We start from the raw sequence: 26,418 nt of genomic DNA, 5'->3' as shown, positions 1-26,418 counted from the left end.
CATTTAGTAAAATTCTCCTGACATATTTGTAACCACAGACCGTGCCATTTCACCACAACTTTTGTTGACCATGACGCATCCTGTCAAAAATAATAGTTTCAGCAATGTTCCAAATCCGTTTTTTGCAAACGGGTTCAATCTGAGAGAAGGTTAAACGACGTGTGTGCAGATGTCCTGCGGGTAGGCGATATTTCTTGCCCGGTATATCCATGGAATCTATTCTCCGGACTGTAATTCCTTATCTTACGGATGTATCCGAGATAAAGTGGCAGGAACAAGGAGTGAAACAGTGAGAGGCGATCATGCGATGCAATTTCGTGCCGGCTGTATCCGTTAAGAAAATGCAAATTGTGCCTTGCATATCAACGAAAACAACAATGGCACTAGAACGAAATATATCGCCTGTTTTAAGTGGAATCCGACTCATTCCGCAAACAATATAGATGCGATACGAGGTTTATTTCAATGATTTCCAAGATAGGGGCGGTGGTAAATTCAGGTCTAATTTTGCATTAAATTTGTTTGTTCGGAGTTTTTCCAATTCAGGTTGCCTAAGAAACTGAAAAGCACGTTTAGAGTTACATCGGGAGGAAAAGCGGGAAAGCGGTTTTCATTTAGCAGCCTAAAGTGCTAATTTATAACAGAACTTGCGGTTTACTGCTTGCATGCACACGACGCAAAATTTAACAGCACATGCTTCGAAATGAAAAAGTCGCACCGACCCAGCTTTTACCACGATTTAATAATAAACACTCCGTACGTTTTATTTCGGCGCAAAAATGCAAATAAACTTGTCAACTTTAAGCCTGCTAATAGAAACTAGACAAGATTTGCTGACTTCTTGAGAACCGCCATTTTCACCTCGCTTTGAACTTTTTTTTTGCATTTTGAACCAGACTACAGTTATTGATACAGCAAGCGTCGAAAAGACGCCGGCTATGCTACATGTGAGCGAGCTTTCGCTATGGTCTTTTCGCGAGAGTACTGTACCTGATTTTTTAATACTGCTTTTTCAATAATTGTTATGTTTTTATTATCAAACATATTTTAGTAATGTAATTTTTATATCAATTATTGATTTTGACATGATCACGTATTTTATACATTTTCGATGACAATGCAACATTCTCATCTGCTTATTGTTATGTAATTTTAAAAGCGCCGTCAAAAAATTTAAAATACAATTTAAAATTTCTAATCCAGTTATGCAGATGATGCAACTTTATACCAGTCGTTGAAAAAATCGTCATAGAATGTTTATTTCGGCTCGGCTCGAGCTGGGATCTTGGCAGTTTTCGATAGCATTTAAGCGGATTTATTTATTTGTATTTCTTTTTCGTTTCTGGATCTAGCTCGTTAAGATGCAACCGAACTAGCGATAAGAATGAAAAAATATTGGAAAGGAATGAGACATGCGATGGGTTTTGTATCCTTAAATGTCAGATATTAACATGAATAATAAAGAAATGCTTCTCGGAATTGGAAAGTCTCCCTGAATATGAAAATACGTCTCGCTGACATATAAGGTATGACGTATGTAGAAAGTTGAGTGCGACGTTACAGAAAGACATTTATCGTAAACGACCGGACTGGTGTTGTGCTTTCGAGGTAAATGGCCACATTTCTGATATTGCGCTGTATATTGAATCGGAAAATGCGTTTACCATAGCAATCAAATATACGTCGTGGCACATATAAAACCCCGATTGTAAATATCCACTAATAGATTTATGCATCGAACGCATGGTATGATATGATAATTGCGATCTAATATAAATCACATTAACCAGTTCAACGAATGTAATCACGAAATGGTTCATAAATATTAACAATACTTGTCAGAGGTTCCCATAAAATACTTCTCTGTATTGACGGCGCATTACCGAATCGCTGAACAATAGCGATGTCAACAAGCTGGAATCAATTGCGAGCTTGATATTGCCATTATCAGTTGGTTACTTTTGATATTTTCTATTTCCACAGTTTTTCTTTGCTTGCAATTTATTTTTCACGAGACGTCGGAACTGTGGCTTGCTGATATTGTCGCAGGTCTTTCGTTTCAAGACGTGCAATTATTATTATAATATACATTTACAAGTCAATTTATAGGTGGCACGTGGTAATTACTGACTTACACATTCATAATGGAATAAAGTGAGTTTCCTAGTAACTTTCCTTAAGAGCTGCAACACGAAAGGTTGCATTTATGTTGAAGGTAATTACTTCCGAATTGACACGTTGAGTGTCAAAATTACTTGTTTTTGGGTTATCTGTAATTACCTCATTAATAATTGTGCATTACCGATTTATTTTTTCTTTGCTTCTTATCTGCATTGTTATTTGCCAGATCAAAGCGGAGCGGCCCAGAAACAAGCTTTCATGATTTATGCAATGATTATGTAAATGGAAAGTTTAAGATTCTAAGATATTATACATTTTCCTGCAAACAATTTCCTTTTAGCTTTTATAATAAGCTGATATGACAAACTAGTTGTAGACGGTTTCTGCTACAACTTATTAATTCCATCTAAAGCATTAGAAATGGTGGGCGCGTCGATCAAGTAAAAAACTAAATTGCTAGAAAATCTTTTTTTGGTGCAACAATGTCTAGGTTCAAGCTTTTGTAAAATTCCGCTGAAAAATTGATGTTCAGTTACCCAAGCGACCATGTTTTATTAATACCTGCTCGACTCGGCGAACTTCCAATATAACGCAATAAACCTCATAATCCCTCCAACCTCATTAATAATAAATTTCTTTTACTCCATCATTCAATTTTCCAAAACTCCCAACATAGCCCATTGCCTCACGGAGTTATCGTGTTATCTCCTCGTTTCGTTCCGTTCCATTCTTGTCACCCAATTGCTCATCTTTTTCGCAGTATCAACTTGTTTTCTCTACTTCGCTTTACTGTTATTGTTATTAGAAGTTGCGGATGAAGTTGGTACCAACAGGTTATTCACACAATATTACCTCGTGTCGTGTCTTAAGCACAAGATGTAAAAAGAGGTGGTAAATCTGAGACATGGGCGCTTCTGCTGGTAACTAAGTTTCCGACCGCATTGTACGTTAAAGGTTAAGGAGAACCATTACGCGGACCGGCACTCCATCTGTCACCTGTCGTCCGACACATGCCGCTTTGCTCGTTTCACACGGAACGTCAACGGCGAGGTTAACATGATTAAGAAAGAAGTAACAAAAGAGGAATCAATGAACGTCCACACTTATGTAAAATTTTTACTATATTCGAATCTATGCACGAAACTAACAAATTATTCGTATTATTTAATCATTGCCCATTTAATTTTCATCAAATTTCCATTCATTAATTAATTAATGAACATCGAATCTCAATATTGGTTGTACAAAAGGACGCCGACGCCAACGGTTTAATAAATAATTTTCGCTATAATTTTGCTCCAATTGGATTTACAATTTTCATGATTTTTGAACAAATTTCAATAACAACGCGCTTATTCTGCTTCCAGCTTCGACGTCCGAGGGAAACCTCTTTCGAGAGCGAGTCACTGGTCCGCACCGGATCTGTTCGGTACTCGAGCCTACTTCCGGACAGTGTCTGAACCAGCACAGCTCGTCATCGACGACATCCGGCGTCACGACGAGGGCGTCTATCGGTGCAGAGTGGACTTCCGCAATGCACAGACCCGCAGTTTCCGTTATAACCTCACCGTTATTGGTAAGTGTGTGCGAACAAAGCTTCTTCTCATGTACATTATCTTGATTGATAAGGACAACCACGCAGAGGAGGGAAAAGTCTACCAACACCTGCTCCCGCCATCTTCTTGAGTAATTATTGCTATTATCGGGGCAACAACCTTGGGGGGAGCTCCGGAACTCGGAAAATTTGCTCTTAGGAAGCTCAAGAATGAGTGTATCGTCAATTGGGACAAATTTCTATAACTCAGCGTTTACATGATATGAGATATTTTTGCAGCTTATAACTTCGGCCATTTCTCGTTCAGTTCGGTCCAAAAACCGCCACAACTCATCGCGGAAAATCGCCTTAATGTCTTTCCTAGAAGCCAACGTGTAAAGTAGCAGAGTGGGACACATAATGTCACGATGACTTACTCAATATAGGTTGCCTCTGGGGATTCTTAAAAGGCGAGAAACTCCGTATTTTCGGTGACAATTTAAATATTCGTCTGAAATACAAACCGATTAGAGCATTAAAGGTCGAAACAATTTGGAGGTCTTTTAGCGAATCGATGCGACTACGATCTTCCGGAGTAAAAATTACCATTTGTATTACCCCGCTAAACTTCCGGACTCTACGTCACTATTACGTTGATGTTTTCCGGGTTAACTGTTGTGTCGATGAGTGCTGGAACATTTACGCAAAATTACGTACTTAACAATTTTCGTCGTCGTTTGTGGAACTATAAAAACTAATTTCGGTTAATCTCGTAAATATAACGTGAAATGTGGTCATTATCTATGTAAATTTGCAAGTTTACTTTTATGACATCATATAAGCAAATTCCATTTTGGTGGAAATGGCCAGGAAGTGAACTCTTTATGACTTTTTCGAGGAGGAAAAATTGCATCCAAAACAGGTTATCAAAACGTTTCTTCTTCAATTAAAATTAAGAGTACAACTGTTTTGGTTCGTGCACGCGTCCAACATTATGTTAATGTGTACCAGGTTTACTAAATTTTCAGAAAATTACACGCACGGCAATTTGCACCACATCATTGTACTACTTGAAGCTGTGAAACTAATTAAGCGTTTGCGTTACGAATATAGAAATATTTCCGTGAGTACAATCTCTTGCAATCTTTGTGTAACAGTATTTTATAATTCACTCCACGCTGTGAGTAATTTCTGTGAGTAATGGACGTACAATTCAAATCCCAAATTTGCTTTTACCTTATTAATATGCCTCATCGATAACAAATCGTTTGACAAAATGCTACCATTTGTGCATGTTCTAGATTTGCAATAATGTATAAGGCCAAATTACAAGCGATAGCCTGATAAATACTCTGCATCAGCTACAACATACACTGCATAATCGGATTAACTAAAGCTAGACATACTCACTTCCAGCAAATGCATCGGGAATAGATCCACTCGTTTTCATAACGAATTTCTCATACACTCTCATGTCAAATCTCTCAACCATGCAGTGTTTTAATGTCTGACAGATATGTTTAATTACGTATAGCTTAGCGCAATGCTGGACCAGATGGTGCTCTACTCGACAGTTTGACCCTTACGACCGCAGCAGGAATCCTGCGACTCCTGAAAGGATAATCAAGCGAATCAGCTGCTACGCTCTACATTATTTAAAAGTGAAAAATGTAATATTTTATCCCGTATATGACGAAAATAACTCGAACGGTTTTTTCTCGAACGAGACGTCTGAGTTTGTACTGATAAAAGGACACGCTTTTCGTGCAACCATTCAAGATTCCCTCGAAAAGGAATACATATTTTTATTTAATAGAATTTCCGTAACTAGAATAATGGGAATACCCATCTGCTGGGAGATTACAGAGAAATCAATAAGGAGTTCATTATATGATTCAGCTTCAGCCTTAACGGATTTGAGATCTTGCTTCAAAACCCTTTCCATCTTTTCTTCAAATAATCCGCGTATCGAATCCAATTTTCTAACAGATAAGTTCACCCCATTTATAACCTATTCAGAATTTAAGATCGAAATTGTGCCTTTTTAAAGGATAGTTGGAATTAAACACTTTTTGTTTCACCGAGTTCAATTTAATCAGACGAATTCTATCAAGGCAGTTCTACTTATCGATACTCCATCAATTTTCTTTTAATTTAATTTCATAACTTTGCTAATACCGTGTGAATTACACCTGTCATTTCTCGCCGCCGTCAGCTCGAGAAAATAATTTTCTGACGGGAAATCTGCACCGAACTGCACGGTGTAATTTGTCTTGCACCGTCTTCATAAAATATTTATGAGTCCCAAGGAATGCTAATAAATCAATAGATTTATAGCGATAGTTTCGAGGTGCCGGAGCCTAGTTTACGAATTAATAAAAGTTGCTTTTAAAATATACACTTTTTACTGTTACAAAATCACTTGCTATCAAATTTCATTCTCTGGTGCAGCTCGGAAATAAATTTAATTTCGCGAGTTCTATCTGGAGGTATTTAGCGTTGCAAAAACGTAACGGGAGATTTTTATTAGATATTTCAACAATAATTTACTTAAAGCTGAGTGCATTCAGAATGCGAGGGTATGAAATTGGATATTAATCTCGGGAATTGGCGATTGCATTGAACTAATTAAATTTTAATTCTTGTAATAACAGATGGGTTGCTTTGTTCTGTCCGAAGGTCTTAGTGGGCAGAGATGGATTTTGTTTATAACTCAGTGTACAATTACACTAATTATCTACTTCTTTTTATAATTCAAAGTTGGAGTTCTTAAGCCTGCGTCATTAACGGAATCATGGCAGCTTCCATGAAATGTTTCAGCATTGGATTTTCTTTACCGCTGCAAACTTAGTATTCATGACAGTTATTGCAACTACACCACCATTAATACTAATCTTGATCTGCTTGAAAAATCACATATTCAATTTTTATTTTATGACCCCTTATATTACTTCAATTTCTGTTCGGTAAGACATAATTATAGCCAGATACAAATCACCGTACGTCTAAACTTGATTTATACGTCTGTGGTAAGTAATAAAACAAAACACGTGAAATGGAGGTAATAAATGCGTAAGAATGTGTGAAGTGAGTTGTTTGTTGATTACGTAATAAATTACGAAGTAATTGCGTAAAGTGCCAAGATCTGAGAAGGGGTGTTTTTAAATTAATTGTATTTAAATTGCTACCAGAAAGGGTAGAAAATTTTACTAACGTCGTCTGACGAGAAGATCGATTTATTTGCAGAAAATGAACTTGCGTATAAAATAATCATTTTCATATGACTTTATAACAGCATACTGCACACAACTATTTTCGTTCGCCTTTACGAAGGAGCTTATATTGTGGCACCGGTGATGCGGCAGTTTTACAACACAAATTTGCATAAAACTTACATTGCCGGAATTTATTTGTCTCTCGGAATTACATACGAAATTATTCACGTAATAAAGTAATAACAAAGAGAGTTATCAAATTCAAGACGAATTTCTGTAATTAGTTTTTTTCTGTCGTGAATAATATTCTGACTGCACCTCCGTGAATGTGTTGTGCTGAAATTTGTAGCCAGCTCGTATTTGGTTAACAATAAGGCTTGCTCAGAATATCCGTCGAAGCGTGAAATATTTTATTGATTTCTGAAATAAGCAATTAACCAACACTTCAACTTTCTGACAGGTAATAATTAAATTTATGACGATTTTCATCCAGGCTAAATGATGGATGAAATCTCTAATCCGATTATATTCTCAATGCAAGAGATTTTTTATCTGAAATCAAAATTAACACCAAAACGTTTACTATATAAAGGAAAATCACATTTCAAGAGACATATCCAAATCGAATTTTCATTACGTTCATTCGTTGTAATGACACATTTTAGTGCTCCGATTAATATACAAGTATTAACACTTTGAATTGTACTAAATTCTGTTAGCCAATGGATTTTAGAGAGATTTCGTCGTCGGTTTGAAATTCAAAATAATTCTTCGACAACCCGCTTATATGCGGTCGACGCGACGTGAATCTCGGCGTGCCGTCGAAAGCAACATTGCGACCGATTGCATTTTTTCTAATTCTTCGTCGACAAAATCTTTTCTGTTCAATTTGTCGTCCCAGAAAGGCTGAAGAAAGGTGTGCATCGACCCCGTTTTCGAGAATATCTTTACAAGAATTTTACGAAAATCACATCTTTGTTTTTTCGCATAGATCACGTGACTTTTGTGTTGGGAGCGCTGGAAACGGCAATCATAGCGCATAATCATTGTTGGCAAAACTGAATCCTAGTCTCGTCTTTCACGCGTGATTTGCGTGATGCATTTCTCGAACTCGAAATGACACGTGAAAAAATATTGGAGGTTAGTGTTGCTTCGTTTTACTGGTTTTCTTTCTTGGCCAATCTCTAAACGGTCTTTTTACATAAACATTTCGCTTAGAAAATCTTTTTTTGATTATTACAATTTTGAGAATGGATCAAACGTATTTTGCATGTGAACATTTTCTCCTAGAAGTCGGCCAATTTTGTTCAATTTGTGTGGAGAGTATTAATTAAAGATAATTTATTTTAAAAAATATATGGGTATAATATTTATAGGGCCAGTTTACAAAAGCTAAATTAAATTTGATTAAATTCTTAACATCATGTTAAAGTAGCACGTGATCGTTTTTCTACCAATCAAAATGTCAGCAATCGTCAAATTAATTGCACTATTATATTAGGTATGTATATTCAATTAAAATTCAATTAAAACTGGCTCATAATATGTTAAAAATATACCTAACACAAAAATTAATTATTTGTAAGTCATAAGCAGATTATTTGGTTAAACGTAATTATATTAAAATAATTTGTTGTACTGATTTTAGTTTGTACGTATAATTCCCATAAAATATTTAGATCCTGGAAACAGTTTTTTTTTTTTTTTTTCCGAGGAGACCCTTTAAGAGCCGCACGCTGAGGTCTATTAACCCATTGTGTGCAATCCTCGTTTACGGGGCGACCTATAAGAGCCCTGTTGTCTTTGCAAACGCCAGGATGCTCTTTATGGGTGCTTCCCGAATCTCAGATGGTTCCAAAATATGAAAATCCATATGTTCCTTCCTCAGTTCAGAAAAATTTGGACAGAGGCATAATATGTGTAGTGGAGTTTCCGTGTCCTCCATACACGCTCTACACATGTCGTCAGTCTTGAGACCGATTGTGTGCATGTGTTTGTTAAGGGGACAGTGTCCTGTGAACAGTCCCACTAATATTCTGAGGTCTTTCCTACAGAGTTTCAATAGTTCTTCACTGCGTTTTAAGTCTGGTCCATCAATAAATAGCCCAGACTGTCGCAGTTCAAGCTTTTGCCATTCCTCCCTGTGGAGTGATTCAATCCACTCTTTCAAGAGGTTTTTCTGGAGGGTTTTCGGAATTGGAAGAGCCGGCTCCGGTCCAAAGAAGCCCTTAGCAGAGCCTCTTTTGGCCAATCGGTTAGCCCTTTCATTCCCTTCGACCCCTGTGTGTCCTGGTATCCAGCAAAGCACAATTTGTTTGTTGCGCCTTGCCAGATTTTGCAGTGCTGTATGACATTCACTGACAAGTCTTGACGCATGTCTGCATGACTGCAGAGCTTTCAAAACTTCTTGGCTGTCAGTAAAGAAGCAGATGTGCTTATTAACAATAGCTCTCTGAGTACATTCTGTAACACACTGTATTACAGCAAAGGTTTCTGTTTGAAACACACTGTTATATCTACCCAGTGATGTTGAGACACCAAAATCCGTGCCCCAAATAACAGCTCCAGAGCCTGAGCCCTCTTGTGAAACCGAGCCATCTGCATAACAGATGGTCCAGCCCCCCTGAGTTATGGTTCTTGTTCTTTCACTCCATTCTTCTCTTGAAGGTATTATCACTTCATATGAGTGATTGATCACAATAATGGGAGCCATACAATCTTCCCTCATCTTGAAGATGGGGTTGATGTTTGTCACAAGTTGGGCGATAGCCCAATGTCCTGTGCCCATTGTTGTATTTTTCCACTGCCCTGTACACCTTAACCTAAGGAATCCCGCCGCAGCTGACTCCTTCACTTTGAGGTGAAGGGGAGTAAGCCCCGTCAGTATTTCCATGGCCGATGTGGGAGTGGATTTCATCGCTCCTGTTATAGTAAGGCACGCTAATCTTTGAGCTTTAGCCAAAAGAGTTTTGGCCCAAAGCCTAGACGTCGCGCCCCACCAGACGATGGATCCATAGACTATCATTGGCCTTACTACACATGCGTACAGCCAATGCAATATTCTGGGAGTAATTCCCCATGTTTTCCCCACAGTCCTCCTGCACGCCCACAGGGCTGCTGTAGCTTTTCCAATTTTGTTTTGCACATGAGTTCTCCATGTGAGTCTAGAATCTAGGTGGATGCCTAGATACTTGACCACTGTTTGAACTTCTAGTGTCTTGCCAAAGAGTGTTGGGGCCGTATATTGATCCTTTCTTCTCTTGGTAAAGATTACATGACTGGTTTTGTCAGGGTTTACAGATAGTCCTTGTCCTGTGCACCATTTCTCGACCAGCCTTAGAGCCCCTTGTGTGAGCTCTTTAGCCAAGTCAAGAAACTTGCCCTGAACAAGGATTACGATGTCATCAGCATAACCTTGCACATAGACCCCTTCCATGTGCAGTTTATGTATTAAGTCATCCACTACCAAGTTCCACAGAAGTGGAGATAAAACTCCTCCCTGTGGGCATCCTTGTGTAGCGGTGACCTTAACCCAACCCTGGAAACAGTTTCCATTTTGTTTTATTTTTTAGTTAAAACGTTTTTCGGTTGATATTCATCCATTCCTTTTAGAATTTTCATTTCTAAATCGTTTTAGTTTTCCCGATTTTTAAATTTTTTACTTTTGATTGTTTTAATATTCTTCAAACACTTAAAATAATTAGCCCGCAATTAAAAAACCTTTAGGTATTAAGCATCCCCGTGTATACACAAAATTGACCAATGATTTACTTTGTTTACAACCTCGAGTAAATTACCCTAAGTAATGTTGGTAATGGAAATTAAATTTAGTTTAGGTAGTAGAAGGTAACTATCCAGTCCAACCTTGTGTGTGCTTGAGTAAGAATGAAGAATTGCTGCGGAAGCGGACATTGTCCAAGTTATCGTGTAAAGGAGATTTCCATGCCAGCTTAAACATGATTTAAGTCGAAATTTTGGTAAATTCAACATCAGGAATTTTGTCACAAAGCAAAAAGCATTTTAAGTCAATCACGTCCTGCCAGATACACGCCGCCGATATGAAATGGGAAAAGATATTTTCACAAGTTGACGACAAGCAGTTTTTTTCTATGTCGGAATAAAGCATCAGACAATTTTAGTGATTTTCCTTTTAAAGTCAGATATTGTAATATTTATCATCGTCAACGCTTTTTCTCACCTTGATGTTAATTTTTTCACGGGAAAATTTAAATGCAAAAATAAACTTAACGACTCGCGTCTGAATAATTTATAGGGATGAAACTTGGTGCCTGCAGACTGGATCCCCTAATATTATTTCAGGCGTCAGCTGCTATTATATTGCTAAATGTGGCGTAATAGGTAGCTACGTATATTCTAAACATTGTTGCTAAATCATATACCACATACGTGGTTTGTTGCAAGATATTAGCAGGAGTCAAAAACATTAATAATAACATCGCAAAGAGTACATATAGTAGGAAAGAAGCTCCACATGTTTTGGTCACGAAATGTTGAACATGCTGCTCTCGTTGAAATAGTACACATATTTCGAAATGTTCCACCAGGTTGACAAACAAAATTTAATAACATTTTATTCATGACTGAGCGCAAGTAGAGGAGTAAAAATCGACAATGACGACCTCCACCTCTTCACGCAATACATATAAATACGGCTCGAATAAGAAAATTATACCACACAGTGAATAAAAACAAAATTGGAAAACTGAAATTGGCTGGTGTTAAAGAAGAAGGATGTGAGAAAAACGACGGATCTGTGGCGTACATCACACGATTTTACAGTCAAGTCACAGCGCTATTTGGATACGACCACATTACATATGAAGTGGCAATGGCCACGTCCTCTCTCAATATGTAAGGAAGGCGAAGGACGAACGAGGAATTGGAATGAGGAGCGATCAATGCCGGACTCGGACAGTGCAAGGGTTAACGCCGAAATCGTTGAGTTTGACAGGCGTTTGATGAATTACTCTTTTAAATAGGATTATTTTCATAACAAACGTCCGGAGTTTCAAAGGTCATTGATTTACTACCTAACTCTGATTGTTCGGAGTGCCCACGAAATCATTACTTAACTTTTTCTATATTTGGCTCTTTTCATTACAGTAAAAACCTCCAAAACACCATTGTACCATATTATTTCAAACTAATTCATTAGACGAATTTAGGTACAAAGGAAATTCTGGATACCTCCTGGTGAAACTATCGATACTTGTAACATTAATGTGACAAGGAAAGGTAATAATTAAACCTAGTTGGATATTACAGACGTGGGAGCTCACGCTAGCAGGTTAATTTCAATTTAAAAGCATACGTACGAATGGTAGATACAAACCAAGGCAAACGTCCCGGAAAAATGCATTATTGAAAAGTAAAGCCTGCATGAGTGTCTTCTCGCACAAGACAATTCACCTCTTTCACTACTAAAAAATTTAGTTTTCTGATTAGACAGTGAAAGACGGTTCTGGGTCAGCCAAATTTTTTATGAAATTTTTTATTGTTATGCAAACAGCTATTTAAACCCCTTAAAAGTGACAGTATTTTTAAGCATAGAAAATTAACTTATTCTTTATTTAAAAAATGCCTGCTTTGGCGCTCAGGTTTTTATTCTTCTACACGTTGCTACAACAAAATTTAACATTTTTTTGTTTATTGGATAAAATTAATTACTGGTAAAACTGGAAATTTTCCTACTTTTGATTTCTTTATCCAAAATTTGTTGTTAAGTTATCAACTTATAGTAAATTCTGTAACTTGAGCAATTTCAATCGTTCAGGAGTTAAATTTAGGGATTTTACTGCTGTTTACGTATTTATAGATTGTGCTAATTTTCAAAATTTTGGAAAAAGAAATCAAATTTTTCGAGATTTTTATTTTCAAGTCAAACCACATTATTTTAAATTTCTTTGGCAACGTTAAAGGTACAGCAATAACATTTTTGGGTTTTACTAGTTTTAACTTGTTTATTAACTCTAAAATTTTAGTACAATAGACATAGGTGCATTTTAGAAAATTTTATTTTAAGGACCAACCAAAAATACCCACCACTTTTTATTCAATTTTGTAACTTTGACAGTTTTACTCCTAAAACAGTAAAATTTGAAGGCTTTACTAATTTTGAAATGTTTATCAACAAACGGTGCTATATAGGTATAGATTAATATTACTGCAAAGGACATAATAAAACGTCGAAAAAAAAATCCAGCACTTTTAATTACCTTTCGTTGCTTTAGTAATTTACTCCCGAAACAAAAAAAATTTGAGGCTTTACTACTTTTAACTTGTTTATCAACTGTGTGAGTGTTAGAGTAAGAAGCAGTATTTTTGGAAATTTTTATTTTCAAACCCAACCAAAAATGTTTATCACTTTATATTACATTCTGTAACTTTGTCAGTTTCAAGCTTTTACAGGTGTAAAATTTTGGCTAAATTCCAAAATGTTAGAGCAAAAAACACAATTTTTGAAAATTTTTATTTTGAACAAATCAACACTTTTTATTCAATTCTGTGTTTGCTCTGGCAATTTTAGTCTCTAAACAGTAAAATATAAAGGATTTTACTACTTTTGACACGTATATTGATTGTGCTAAATTCGAAAGATTTATAGTAAAAAACAGATGTTTTAAGAAATTTTTATTTTTACTTTATATTGAATTCCAAAATTTTTCCATTTTCTGTCGTAAATTTTGGAGATTTTCCTACTATTGACTCCGTTATCAACTGTGCTAAATTCCAAAATGTTAGAGTAAGAAACACAGATTTTATTAAATTTTTTATTTTCTGTCAAATTGTGTAACATTAAAGTTTTAGTCTCAAAACAGTGAAATCTGAAGGCTGCACTTCTTTTTACTTGTTTATCAGCTGCGGTAATTTCCAAAATTTTACAGCAAGAGACATAATTCTTAGCATTCTTAGCAAAAATTTCATGACTTTTTATTATATTTCGTGACTTTGATAGTGTCAGTTATGAATAAGCAAAATTTGAGAATTTTATTGTCTCCGACTTGTTAATCAAGTGAATTTCAAAATTTTAGAATAAAATGCAATCTATAGAAATTTTAATTTTGAAGACAAGCCAAAAATGTCCATCACCTAAAACAGTTAATTTTTAGCTTATCCTAGTTTTTTCCACTTTTTTTTGATAATTTTTTTATGTGCACATTTTTTAAAGTGGTATTTAGTTATGTTGATAAATAGCTTATTAGAAACAAACATAATATATTTTGTTTAAATTATGTAGGAGACAAAATCTGTGTTGTAACGATTCTCTATTCACTCCGTTTATAATCCATACCTTCCACAAAGCTACAGAATCTTCATTCAAATAGATAGATGGATGATGCACGCCCCAAAGCCTGAATGCAAGTGCAATACCAAGTAATATGTGTCTTCTCTAAATAAGATAGATAACGCAATTTCATCTCCGGCTAATAAAAGGTGTTGTTCATGCATCGAATCTAATATTATAGAATCCCACGTTTTGATACATGAATTAATTTACACCTGAATAACCTGAAATCGATGTGTCTGGGAAATTTATGAGAAACCCTTTAATCAATTTAAATTTGTTTTTCGGTTAATTCATAGCACCTGCATTTTATCGCCTTTCAAAGTCGCAAATTTAATTAGCGGTTAGTCGAGACTAGTTTTCAAAAAGCGGTATTTAATATTATTGAAGTCTGAGGCAGTTCGGCTAGGCTATAGAGCCGGGGAAAATTATTAAAGCACTTAATCAATAGTCCGGACAACCAGTGGTGGTTTTAATTAAATTGGAGGTCGAAAATAAGAACGAGCAAAAAAATGCTTTGTATGTGCGAGCAAACGTCAACGAATAGAGCTTAAAGACACAATTAAGGCGGAAGAAAAAAGTAATAAATAACTTACAAAGTAATAAATGTGTTTATGAGTGTATTACGTAGGGTTGTTTCATGCCATTTCAGTCAAGGCTGTTGCTCCACATATCGTAGTTAATATTTTATGTAAATAAAGCCGGCACATGTCAGATTAACAGTCAATATTAGCTCAAAATTTTACTACTCATGTGTTGTATATTTCATACTACCAACAATTTTTTAATATTTTTTTGAACCAAAATATGTTGGATATTCTCTTTTTTTACTCACCTCGGTTGAAAGCCCGCGAGGCTTTATTCTAAGACGACCATTTAAATTCTCGCCCTTCACTTAATTAATATCTTAAAACGGTCATTCATCTTCTTAATTAATGGTTCCTAAATTAATATCTAATTACTCAGAACGACGGTTCTGCAAAAACTGCGAATTTTTATCAATAGCTCTCCTCTCGGCAATCAATGAAGTGACAGAAATAGTGAAAAAGCTCTAAAATAAATCATTGCATTATCTATCGTTCTTACTGGTAGCATGTGTATAGCAATCTCTGATATTTATGGGGAATTACCTAAAAGTAATTAATCACGTTCCGACATTTTAAATAATGTCAGAGAGAAATGATTCGGAATCATATTTTCATTTTTCCGAACAAGGTCGTTCATCTTTCTCAGGCAACGCTGAGCCATTCGGTGTGTAATTCTGATAAATAGCCCCGGATTAAATATAAACATTGTGTTTTGTATTGTGCAACCTCGGCATCAACCCTTATCGCTGCGTTTCTTTTACCCTTTTGTGAAACCTCCACGGCTATTTATAAATTGAGGCTTCATTTGGAACAGCTTTAAATATTAAATTATAAGGATTAAGTCCCAATTTATCTAGATTGCGACTTGGCAATAATGTTGCGTGAAATATTAGGCTACTTCAAGTAATTTCTTTTAATGCATAATTCAGATATTTTTTAAATTATTCCGGCAATTATCCCAAGTCAGAAATACTATAATAGGGGTGGATAATTCACGTAGCTACTGTCAAGTCAGACGACGCAACGTGCCGGACGAAGTGACTGGAGCCCGGATTTATGTGCTTTAAAACCGGAAAAATATCAAATGGACACATATGCGGCGGACGTTAAAGCTAAAAATTTGCCGGCAAGAAATGGGCAGTTTTGGGTGCTTTACGTCGAGGTAAATTTGGTGGCAACGCCAAAATTACAGGTTTTTGACTCTACAACGATCGCCGTAATGTGTTCAGATCACTGATCAAATTTTAGAAAATGAAGTTTGAATGCACAAAATTTCTCTCCTCCAGCCCTTTAAATAGAGTATTTATTCTAACCTCCTAACTTTACAACATTTCGATGTTATTTATTTATAATCCCGCCGATAAACCTGCTTCCCTTTTTCTCGCAACCTTTCACTCCACCACATATCTACTTGAAAAAACCATCACCGTTATTAAATCCTCTGAGAAAAATCCCCGATCCCGTCCGTCCACTCGCCCCAACTTAATTCGTTCAATTAGCGTCAGCGAACGGTCAGCAATCAAGCTCTTCCTTCCAAAATTAATTGTCCACTTCTTTCTTATTACAGTTCCGCCGGAACAGCCCACAATTCTGGATAAGTGGGGACGTCAACTGAACGGCACCGTGGGACCGCATGAAGAAGGCGACGACATCACTTTGACCTGTCGGACAGTGGGTGGCCATCCGCAGCCGTTGGTGCGATGGCTGATCAATGCGGACATGGTGGACGACCAGTACGAACACAATGCGGGCGACGTCATCGAATACAGGCTGGTGAAGACAGGCGTCACACGGAAGGATCTGGACGCCATCTTCACATGTCAAGCTATCAACACGGTGCTGACAGAACCCAAAGTGGCCTCCGTCGTCTTGGATTTGTTACGTGAGTTTAAGGAATTTACATTTTCCGATGGAGAGACAGTTATTGCGCGATAAGGGCAACAATAAAATGGAAATTTTTTGAAAAGAACAGAGGAATGGCATCACGTACTTGCGGTTGACGGAGTATTCATGCGAAAACTTGCCGTTTTAATGTACGGAATAATTATGATTTGCGACGGGTGGCTGGGTCTGTTACACGGTTTTACAGGAAAAATTATAAACGGAGGGACCAAATGCTCTTTGCAATGACTTTTACACATAAATTTGCATAAAAACAAAATTAGATCGGAAATGAGAACTTTCTTGAACATTATTTAACATTTTTAACAAATTATGTTAGGAAACGACAGGTTCACTAATTAAATTTTACAATATCTCGTCACCAATAAAGTTAATGAAGACGGTTCAAAATAATCCAGATATAAAATTACAATCAAATAGTGTGAGCTATTTACTCTGATGAGTCATAAACTCCACAACATGCAGCTTGCTGCAATAAAGGACTTTCTGGAAGGTAACTAAACATTTATTACCGCTACAAAGAGACCAGTCTGAAGTGATACAATTTCTATTTTATTGTTAAACGATTTACTAACTTTTAATCTAAAAACTAATTATTTGGTAAATTCATAAGCAAATTAAGAATAATTTTAACTTTTTAAAATTTTTATATTAATGAATTAGACCTACAAGCTTTAAAAATTGTTTACTTCTAGCTTAAAAAAGAACATGTTATTATATCGTGTGCTTTCGAACTGTGAAATTAAATTTCTTCTACTAGTTGATAAAGAAAAGCGTATTTTTGGTTGCCTATAATAAGCAAAATATTTATTGGGGATGGTTTTAGATCATAAATTTTTATTCAACAATTGCTAATGACGATATTTCAGGCTACTTATCTCGCCAAATAATACCGCTAGAGTCAGAAAAACGTCTTCTCTTCTTTGACATATAATTACTATTATAACTCTTCTGTTTCAATTTTGACACAAACAGGAAATTTTGTTATCTTAGCATTAAATGGATCAGAGCTACAGGATATTTTGGAAACTTCGCCCAATTTGATTGTTGCAACATTAAATTTACCAGAATGATAGGTTTTAACAATATTTTCAGAATTTTTGATTAGTTTAAAACTTTTTAAAGGTTTTGACGCCAAGTAAAAATTACAATTTCACAAAATTATTATTAAATTGATCGCAATGGAATTAGGAGCTAAAACGGCCGTAAAAGCAAAAATTAGGGAATTTAGATCGTTATAAATGATATTATGAATTGAGAGTGAATTTTTTAATTGCAACTAAAGTTTCTATTTCAAAAATTTGACTTTTCTGATTTACAATGTGAATTTTTACTGCTCCTCATATTAAAAATTAAAACGCTCTTTTAGAAAAGTTCTGTGGAATTTCTTGGCTTAAAAAAATTAATAAGAGATAATATCTATATTTACAATAAATGTTACGAAAAGATAGTCATACTTTAAATTAAAAACTCAACAAAACCGCTTCTTTACGCTCTGGCTTAAATCTCCCTTTAGATAACAATTAGCCCTTTGTATTAAAAATTAACCAAACTCTCAACAAAACAAATGGCTATAAATTTTTCTAAAACCATCCCATAATTTTCCATAATCTAGATAAAACGTTTGCGATTCCCGAAAGCCCAAAATAAAAATATAATTAACTTTTATTATCTTTTTAAGAACACCTCGTCCTCCCGCCTTTCATTTTGCCTCCGTCATAAAAATTCAATTAAGCTGTGTCACCACGTTTTCAATTCGTGCGAAATCGATTCGACTGTTGCCCTTCTATTGACAAATCTTTATCTCTGCCACCCTGGAAAAATTATTGTGATTTGTCATGTCAAACGAGCGATAAATCCTGATTATCGATGTAGTAAAAAACACGTGTCCGTCACGAAAGCTTATTGCTCCAATTTCGGTTGCAGTGAAGCCTCTCACCGCCTCGATTTTGAAGACGGTGAGCCCTCTGGTAGCTGACAAAAGATACGAAGTGACCTGCGAGTCTGCAGGATCCCGTCCTCCTGCTGTTATCACCTGGTATAAAGGAAAGCGTCCGCTTCGCAGGACGAAGGTAATAACATTTTTTTTCGTGACTTATCTCGGAACGTGCCAATTTATGCCTCGACTGGACTAGTTTTTTTCTTCGCTTGAAAAGAATTACGTCAATATTTGTTAAGCTAAATCCGCAAAATTTCGCCCGGTACATTAAATATGCATTATTTTCTGGAGGCATCTACTGCGTATAATTTATTAAGCTCTAGGAGAATCAAAGCAGTTATTTCATCGTTTCTTTTAAGTTGATTTATGTACTCGGTCACTCATTGTGTCTATAGATAACAATCTTTTGTTGTGGAAGGAGAATTAATTGGAAAAACTAACAAGTTTTCGATGTGGGTTGCCGCTTTCAATTGAAAATAAGTTTATTCAATTTCAGGTTTTACGTTCTAATTATTTCAGTTAAAAATAAATTCTACGGGAGCTAGTGAATATAAATAAAATTAAGTTTAGAGTTTTTCTGACACAATGGAGTGGTATTAATTTGTACAGATAATTTGAACGAGTTGGAAACAACCCTAGAAGAGCTTATTCGGATTCGGTCAAGTTTTCATATTTTGTATTGTAACGGTAAAGATTGTAATGGTGGTTATAAAGTAAATTGGCTTGATACACCGAGGTACTTGCCGAACGTTAAAATAATCCTCTAGGTATATCCGCAAAGCTATTTAGATACCTCTAATGCACTCGGTTTGAATTGAACCGTTCCAGCGTATTAAACATTCCTTTCATTTGCATACAAAAAGCGTCATTTAATATCAGATCTCATTTGTATCTTTATTAAAAAACGTTAGAGCAAAAGAAAAATTTGGTTATTGAACATTGTTAAGCGAGGCGAGAAATAACTTTTTTAACGCAAACGCCAATGTTTTGATCGCTACTAAAATCGTTTTGCTGCCAACTTTCATTACAGCTGCCGGGCCAATGAACAATATCCGATTCTTTTATCGTTTAATGTGGAATACTTTGTACAAATTGTGCACTTCGCTTCAAAATATTGAGTGGAAATAAGAGCCCCAAGCGATGGAAAAAAGGCTTTCGCTGACGCAGCGTAATCGGCATCATTTTTTTAAGTGAGCCAGATTCATTTTACATACATATCTGGGTGGCTCTTTTGTGTTTTTAATTAAATTTGAGTTGTGCGCACATAAATCATGCCTTTGAAACAATTATCGTGAAATACGACTTCGGGAAAACTCCAATGTCGTCAGGAATGAGCGCACACGTAAATGTCAACGTTTATTTTGAAACTTGATCCTTTGTTGCGGTGTCCTCAGCTTCGTCTGTTTTTAAAGATCTATCTTTGATAAGGTTGCTATAAAAGCAATTATTTTTAAACGGTTTCGCTATTTGTGATCCTTTGTCGAGTTGCAATTGCGCGGAAGTCAAGATTGTTTTCTCTAATTGAGCACCGCTTCTTTCATCCTGCTTCTTTTGATGGGATAATTACTACAGATATGAACTCAATTGACTCACTATTTATAACTTCTTGTCACTTTGTATTTTTGTGTCGCAGAATATGAGAACTTTTCGTTTTGTTCTCATTCGACGTCGAAATTGTCCTTAAAAAGGTGTTGGAACTTTATTAAACACGAATCCGGCCCCGCGTCAATAATTGCCTGCAACAAATTTAATAATTACAACTTTAAGTGAGAACAAAGAAGCGAAAGAACAAAGTCAAAGCATAATTGTTGTGATGACGTCACAGCCGGCAACCAGTATAATTACGCAATTTAAAAGCTCTTTTTTGAACTGCGGTCACAGCCAGAGCTTACAAAAATTACTGTCTTATCGTTAAAAGTATAATTGGACTTGATTCTGTAACTGTAAAGTTCGATTACATCGGTCAACAAAAAACTTGCAAAATCTTGAAACTCTCATAGTTGAAGAAGCTCTAGAAGCTGATGCAAAAATTTGGTGTTTTTTTTATCACGGTTTGTTTGGCGTCGCGTATCATTTTTAGCGCATTTTGAGTTTTTGCAGAAATATTCACGAATTCAAATTTTTTTCAACATAACTGTAATACAAATATTTGAGTTTTTATTATAAATCTAATGCAAATTGTGTTTAAAATTTGCGAAAAAAACGCTGTTTTATCAAGTTAGTTTTCAAAATTCTGACAGCGCAGCGGCAAACTACGTTTTCACCAAAATTTTACAAGTCACTTCATTCACTCCTATGAAGGTTAATTTTGATTAACTCGGGCATGTTGCACTTTATTGACACCAGAAATCGTTAATTAACATCGACAAAACGACAATTTCACCAAGTAAGACTTTTGTTACAATCTAAAGCAAACCAAAGGATAGATGTCATATTTGAGACCCAAGTTGTTGACAGGTGTATAAACGTAGTTCCCACTTTTGACGTATTGAAATTGGAAACTAACTTAATAACACAGGATTTTTCCTCAAATTTTGAATACAATTTGCATTAAATCTAAAATGACAACTGAGAAATTTATAACACATTTTTATTGAAAAAAAAAAATAATAATTAGGGACTGATTTCACAACCCCTCACGATTAGCTAAAAATTAAATTTTTATAGCACTATGAGTGATAAAAAAAATAATTTTGGGTTAGCGTCTAGAGCTTTGTCAACTATGAGCGTATGCAAATTTTCAAAATTTTATCTTTAAAATTAAAGACGATTTTGGAGGTGGACACAAGGGTTGTCGGACCCTGATAGAAGTCGCTGAAAGAGTTAGTTTTTGTCAACATACTTAACATAAGTAAAACGAACAGTTTTTTAAAACTTTTTAAATACTTTTTTGCATAGAATTTTAATTTTGATTTAATGCAATAAGTCGTAATAAAAGTTCAAATCTCTGCTTTCATGTCCGGAAAAAAAGTTCAGTTAGTTGAAGATTCATACCTAAGAACAACAGTTTTCAGTGACATCCTTCTCATTTTGTGCTAACTTTTCAACAAATTGGCCAGTATTTGTGTTTAATACTTACTACTGACACCGAAATGTGACCGATTTTTTTGTTGTCATGGGGTTTTCTCTTATTTTCTATAATGCAAATCAGGCTTTGGGCAGCAGCGTTTTTTTTATTTTTCTCTAAACATTTTATCTTAGCTATACAACATTTGCTAATTAGCAGCAACTGCTCTTAGCGACCAGTTTTTTTTTCTAATTTTGCAGTGGCTCTTGCTTTTTCGACTACAGTTAAATGTCGAAATATGTACTTAGAAATCACGATTTCGGCTTTGTTTTTTTAATAAAATTGACAAAAATAACAAAAAGGTTAAATTTTTTGGTGTTTTTTTTTGAAACATCTGAACGAGAAAAGATAGCAATGCATTTGTCATCGCGTCAGAATAGCCAGATTAGTCTTTTCAATGATGCATTACATTGAAAAATGGATGTAATTATAATTCTTAAGTTAAATGCAAAATTACATATCACTATTCCATGCTTATAAGTTAACATCCAATCAGAATTGAGATCTACCGTAGTATTATCGCGACAAGCCTTAGCACGGTGCTGGTGTTGTCAACCATGGTTACATAAGCAAATTAATTTTTTCACGTTTAAAAATGAGTCGTTTTGCTAATGATTCCGCTGACGAAATTATTATTATTATTACTACTGTATGCATGGAATAGTCGTGCAAAATACAATTCGTAGGATGAATATTCTGTGATAATTTAGACTTTTATTAGCAAACTCAATTTATGATGCTCTTAGAAAATACCACTCGTTGCTACGCAACTCGTGGTATTTTCATAGCAACATAAATTTCGTTTAGCTAATAAATCGTCTAAATTATCATAAGTAATATAACGAGTGGGCTTGAAATTGTCGGAAATTTTTCCGACAGACGAGTAGTTTTTTCGACGATCAATTGCACGAGTGAGCGAAGCGAAGAGTACTGGAGGAAAAATTTCCCACAATTTCGAACTTCCGAGTTATATTCGTCATGAGAATTCAACAAACTGACAAGCAGCGGTATTTTCGCGTGGAATTGTCACTGAAAATTTCACTAGTGAAAATTTCCAAGAAAAGTTGCTGTGATTGGTTTATTTGAAAAAATAAATGTCTCTTATTGGTCGAATCTATGGTGAGTTGAATTCTCACGAATATTCATCTACTAATGGTATTACTTATGAAAATCTCTAAAAAGGGCATTTTTTATAGACATGAGATAGTTTTTAAAAAATATCACGAGAAGTACTAAAACCCTAGCGATGAGCTTTATAGGTCGATGGAAAGCTCATTAAATTGGCTTTCCAAAACACTCTTGAGCAATTCCATAACTTTTGTAGTTTTCAAGAAAAACTAATTAAAATAAACTTTTATTCATACAGTAGAATCTACAAAATTGTTTGTTCAAAAATATCTCTGAATCCGGACCTGTTGTAGCACAACGGATTTCAGATTCGAAATTAGAACGCCATTTTGCTTTAAGGAGTGACTTTCCACGTATGAAATTACAAAATTTACACTTTTTCCCAAAATTTGTTGACTAGTGTAATTTACGAGTAAGCCGCGTTCAATATATCGTCGAAGAGGAGCGTTATTTCGTAAGTTTCGGTGCTCATTTCGATTTTGCCGATCGTAAATTTCGCCGAACGCTCAAACAAACTTTAGTTTTCTGTTGGCTGTTCATCATAACTTCTTATTTTAATATCCAAACTCTTAGCGAAATCCCTGTGTAAAAGTAAACTTTTCATTTCATACCGTTGCGAAGAATATTCAAATAATATAGCCTACTTTAAAATTTAAATTAATTGGTCTATAATTCCTCATTTATTTTCAGCAAGAAACGCGGGAAAACGTAACAATAAGTGAGTTAAGTTTCGTTCCGACGACCGAGGACGATGGAAAATCCATAACATGCAGGGCTGAAAATCCCAACGTCACGGGCCTCTTTCTGGAAACGTCCTGGAAAATAGAAGTCGTTTGTAAGTACGATTTTCACGCAATCTTTTAGCATGTGGGTCGTCACTTTTACATCAAAACTCGTAATTAGAAATCCAATTTAAATTCGTACCAACTGCGACTCGTTTTGTTATTCTATTTACAGCTGTTGTAATTAGAAAACATATTTGTGGCTCAGATTTTCCCGTCAAAGTTAAAGCTCGTCAAAGTAGATTCTCAGAGCCATTTTTACTTTCAAAGGATAATCACCTGTCTCAGATTAATGTCCATTTTATTCTTCATAAAGTTTAACTTTATTCATTGTTCCGGAAACTTTGTTCGCAGGTCGATAGTAATTTTTCATTTGGAACCGGGGTATAATTAAAGTTTCATTAGTGTACTTTTGAAGAAAGGTTTTTAATTAGTCGAACGTATTGCGAAGTAAAAGCACTTTTTTAATTATCTGCATACGGTCGCTGTAATTGCTTTGTATTTTAGAGAAAATGGCTGTCTTTACAAAGTGTAATTTCGACAAAGAATTTGCTAATTTGCAGCGCTAATATTCACTTTTACTTGCAATATACGGAACTTTATAAATTGCCAGCGTGGGTGAGCGAAGTAGGAACAATTCATTTAGAACTGTGATATACAAATTTAATTCAAGACAAGATACAATACTTTACATACACGAGTCCATTTATCCACAAAATCAGTTTCACAGAATGCAGACACCACTCCGTCCACAGACCGGTGGGACACCTGCACAGAAGACGAATCGCCAGGGAAATCGTTTCGGAACGAATTATTCGTATTCGGATATTTTTAAAATTGTGGAAATGTACAAACTTTACTTTAAGACGTAAAAAGTTAAAAAGCATAACAGTCTCGTGAATAACTTGCAGGAGTTATTATTCAGCAAAGCACAGAACCAACAAAAAGTTGTAGCGGCAACATTTTTGTCAAGCTACAAGTTGTGATGTAAAAAAATTGGTTTCAAAAAGTTTGTACGACGAAGAAAGCTAAATTTGAAATTTTGTAAGCTGGAATGCTTAGCACTGAATACAATAGTAATCTGTGGCCGAACGTCGAATTTGAATTGAAATTCCTGGTGAAATTCTGCGTAAAATGGAGCTCCAAATTCACCACAGTCCGACTCATTCCGACGGTCTTTCTTGCAGCAAACTGAAACTATCAATATGGTGGTGGTGTATAAGGTAAAGAGTCGCTTGCAGTCTTGTCTCTAAAGAGTTTAATTTAAGTTCTTTTAAGGTTCTAATGATGTTTGGGAGATATTTGCAAAATAAGAACTTTGGCCTAAACAAAAAATTAATTATCAAAGTGAAGTAAGAAATTAAACCCTTCTTGTAAACAACTTTAGCTTTGTGCTCGCAAGTTGCTACACCTTCTCAAAGTAGCTTTATCGGCGTTTTAAAAAAGCCCGTCTGAGTCTCATCTGGAATTGTTTTATTTTCGCGTCTCCTTCCACTCTCTACTTTACAATTGCCTGAAACTGTCACCTCCAACTGTAAAAACACGAAAGCTGACGTTAATGGAGCACCAAAACATTGTGACTGCATCAAAACGCGCATCTCCGTAATTGGATATGAAGCAAAAGCTTGTTCTTGCACCATCAAATTAGAATTTTTTTTCCAAGTTAGACTCGAGATCACCATTACCTGCTTTGCTGTATACAATGACTCCGGTTGCAAACGAGCTTTTTCAAGCGATTTTGAGTAATCCTCTGAGTTGATGGAGGCGGGACTTTCCTTAGAATCTGTTCATTTTCTTGGTCTATTGTTTATGAATCTGAGACAGAACACACAACAGTCTATCAATGATTTATATATCTCCGGGAGCAGTTTTTGCTGTCAGTGTTGACAATAGCGTATTGTTTCAGACCCCCCGCAAGTGTCGCTCCATTTGGGAAGTACGCTCAATGCTGATGACATCAAGGAAGGAGACGACGTCTACTTTGAGTGTCGAGTTACAGCAAACCCTCAATGGAGAAAACTCACTTGGCTGCATAACGTAAGTGTAAACGAACTCGTGCACCTGAACTTCTATTTGAAGTTGGGAGAACTTTGCGAGCATTGGTAGGAATCTCATTAAATCAGAAGGGATTAAATGTATCTAAACCGGAATACTAACTTTACCAACTACCTACTATTTCAATTCGATAAATTAGCGTACTACTAAATAATTTAATTACAAAATAAAATTATCCAACGACCTGCAAATTTTTTAACTAAATAGAAATCTCACATTTCAAAGCTAATTTTGCTACATGGAATGACTAATTTAAATTAATATTTAAATATTAATTAAAACTTAATAATGTAGTAAGTAAAATTTTTAGTCCACACCTCTGTCTCGGTCAAGTTTAATTATTATCGCTTCAGTTGTAATGTTTAAATTTATTAATGTTTCGTGATGCAACTCTGGTATCAAACGAAGTTTCGTTAATTAAACACGCAATTATTGTTCAAAAAAAGTTAAAATGTCGGATTATAATAAGTGCGTATGAAATCTGACGACATTTATCATCCATGTTATGAAAATACGATTTTTCTAGAATCTGAAAGAATGTCTTAATATTTAGAATTCTGTAAATTATAGTTTATTTATCCAGTATTTTTAAAACACGTACGCAGTCTTAAATTTCATATTAAAATAGTAATTACATACTAAGGTAGAGAAGACACTTTTCAAGCGTAGAGCATTATTATTTTACACATTTACGTTCACCTAATTTGTCTCAGGCATATTATTGCGTAAATAGTACAATAGATGTTTCTACCTATTTACTGAAGCGTCTATCTGTTATTGGC

At 35.3% G+C, this 26,418-nt stretch overlaps 1 protein-coding gene across 2 annotated transcripts in view; it reads left to right on the top strand.

Moving 5' to 3' along the window:
- Positions 1-26,418, top strand: part of side-II (sidestep II transmembrane protein) — a 217,551-nt gene that overhangs the window by 162,994 nt on the left and 28,139 nt on the right. For both annotated transcript variants that reach the window (XM_088045132.1, XM_088045140.1), the window contains exons 4-8: positions 3,489-3,697; positions 16,331-16,645; positions 18,592-18,737; positions 23,490-23,634; positions 25,488-25,618. In XM_088045132.1, coding sequence (XP_087901258.1) covers positions 3,489-3,697; positions 16,331-16,645; positions 18,592-18,737; positions 23,490-23,634; positions 25,488-25,618 — 946 coding nt within the window. The remainder of the gene's footprint in view (positions 1-3,488; positions 3,698-16,330; positions 16,646-18,591; positions 18,738-23,489; positions 23,635-25,487; positions 25,619-26,418) is intronic.

Source organism: Gnatocerus cornutus, chromosome 1 (genome assembly GCF_029298725.1).
Source record: "Gnatocerus cornutus isolate USDA-ARS CGAHR chromosome 1, icGnaCorn1.1, whole genome shotgun sequence".
NCBI lineage: Eukaryota > Metazoa > Arthropoda > Insecta > Coleoptera > Tenebrionidae > Gnatocerus > Gnatocerus cornutus.
The sequence above is the reverse complement of the archived record's forward strand: the minus strand, read 5'-3'. Positions and strand labels throughout refer to the sequence as shown.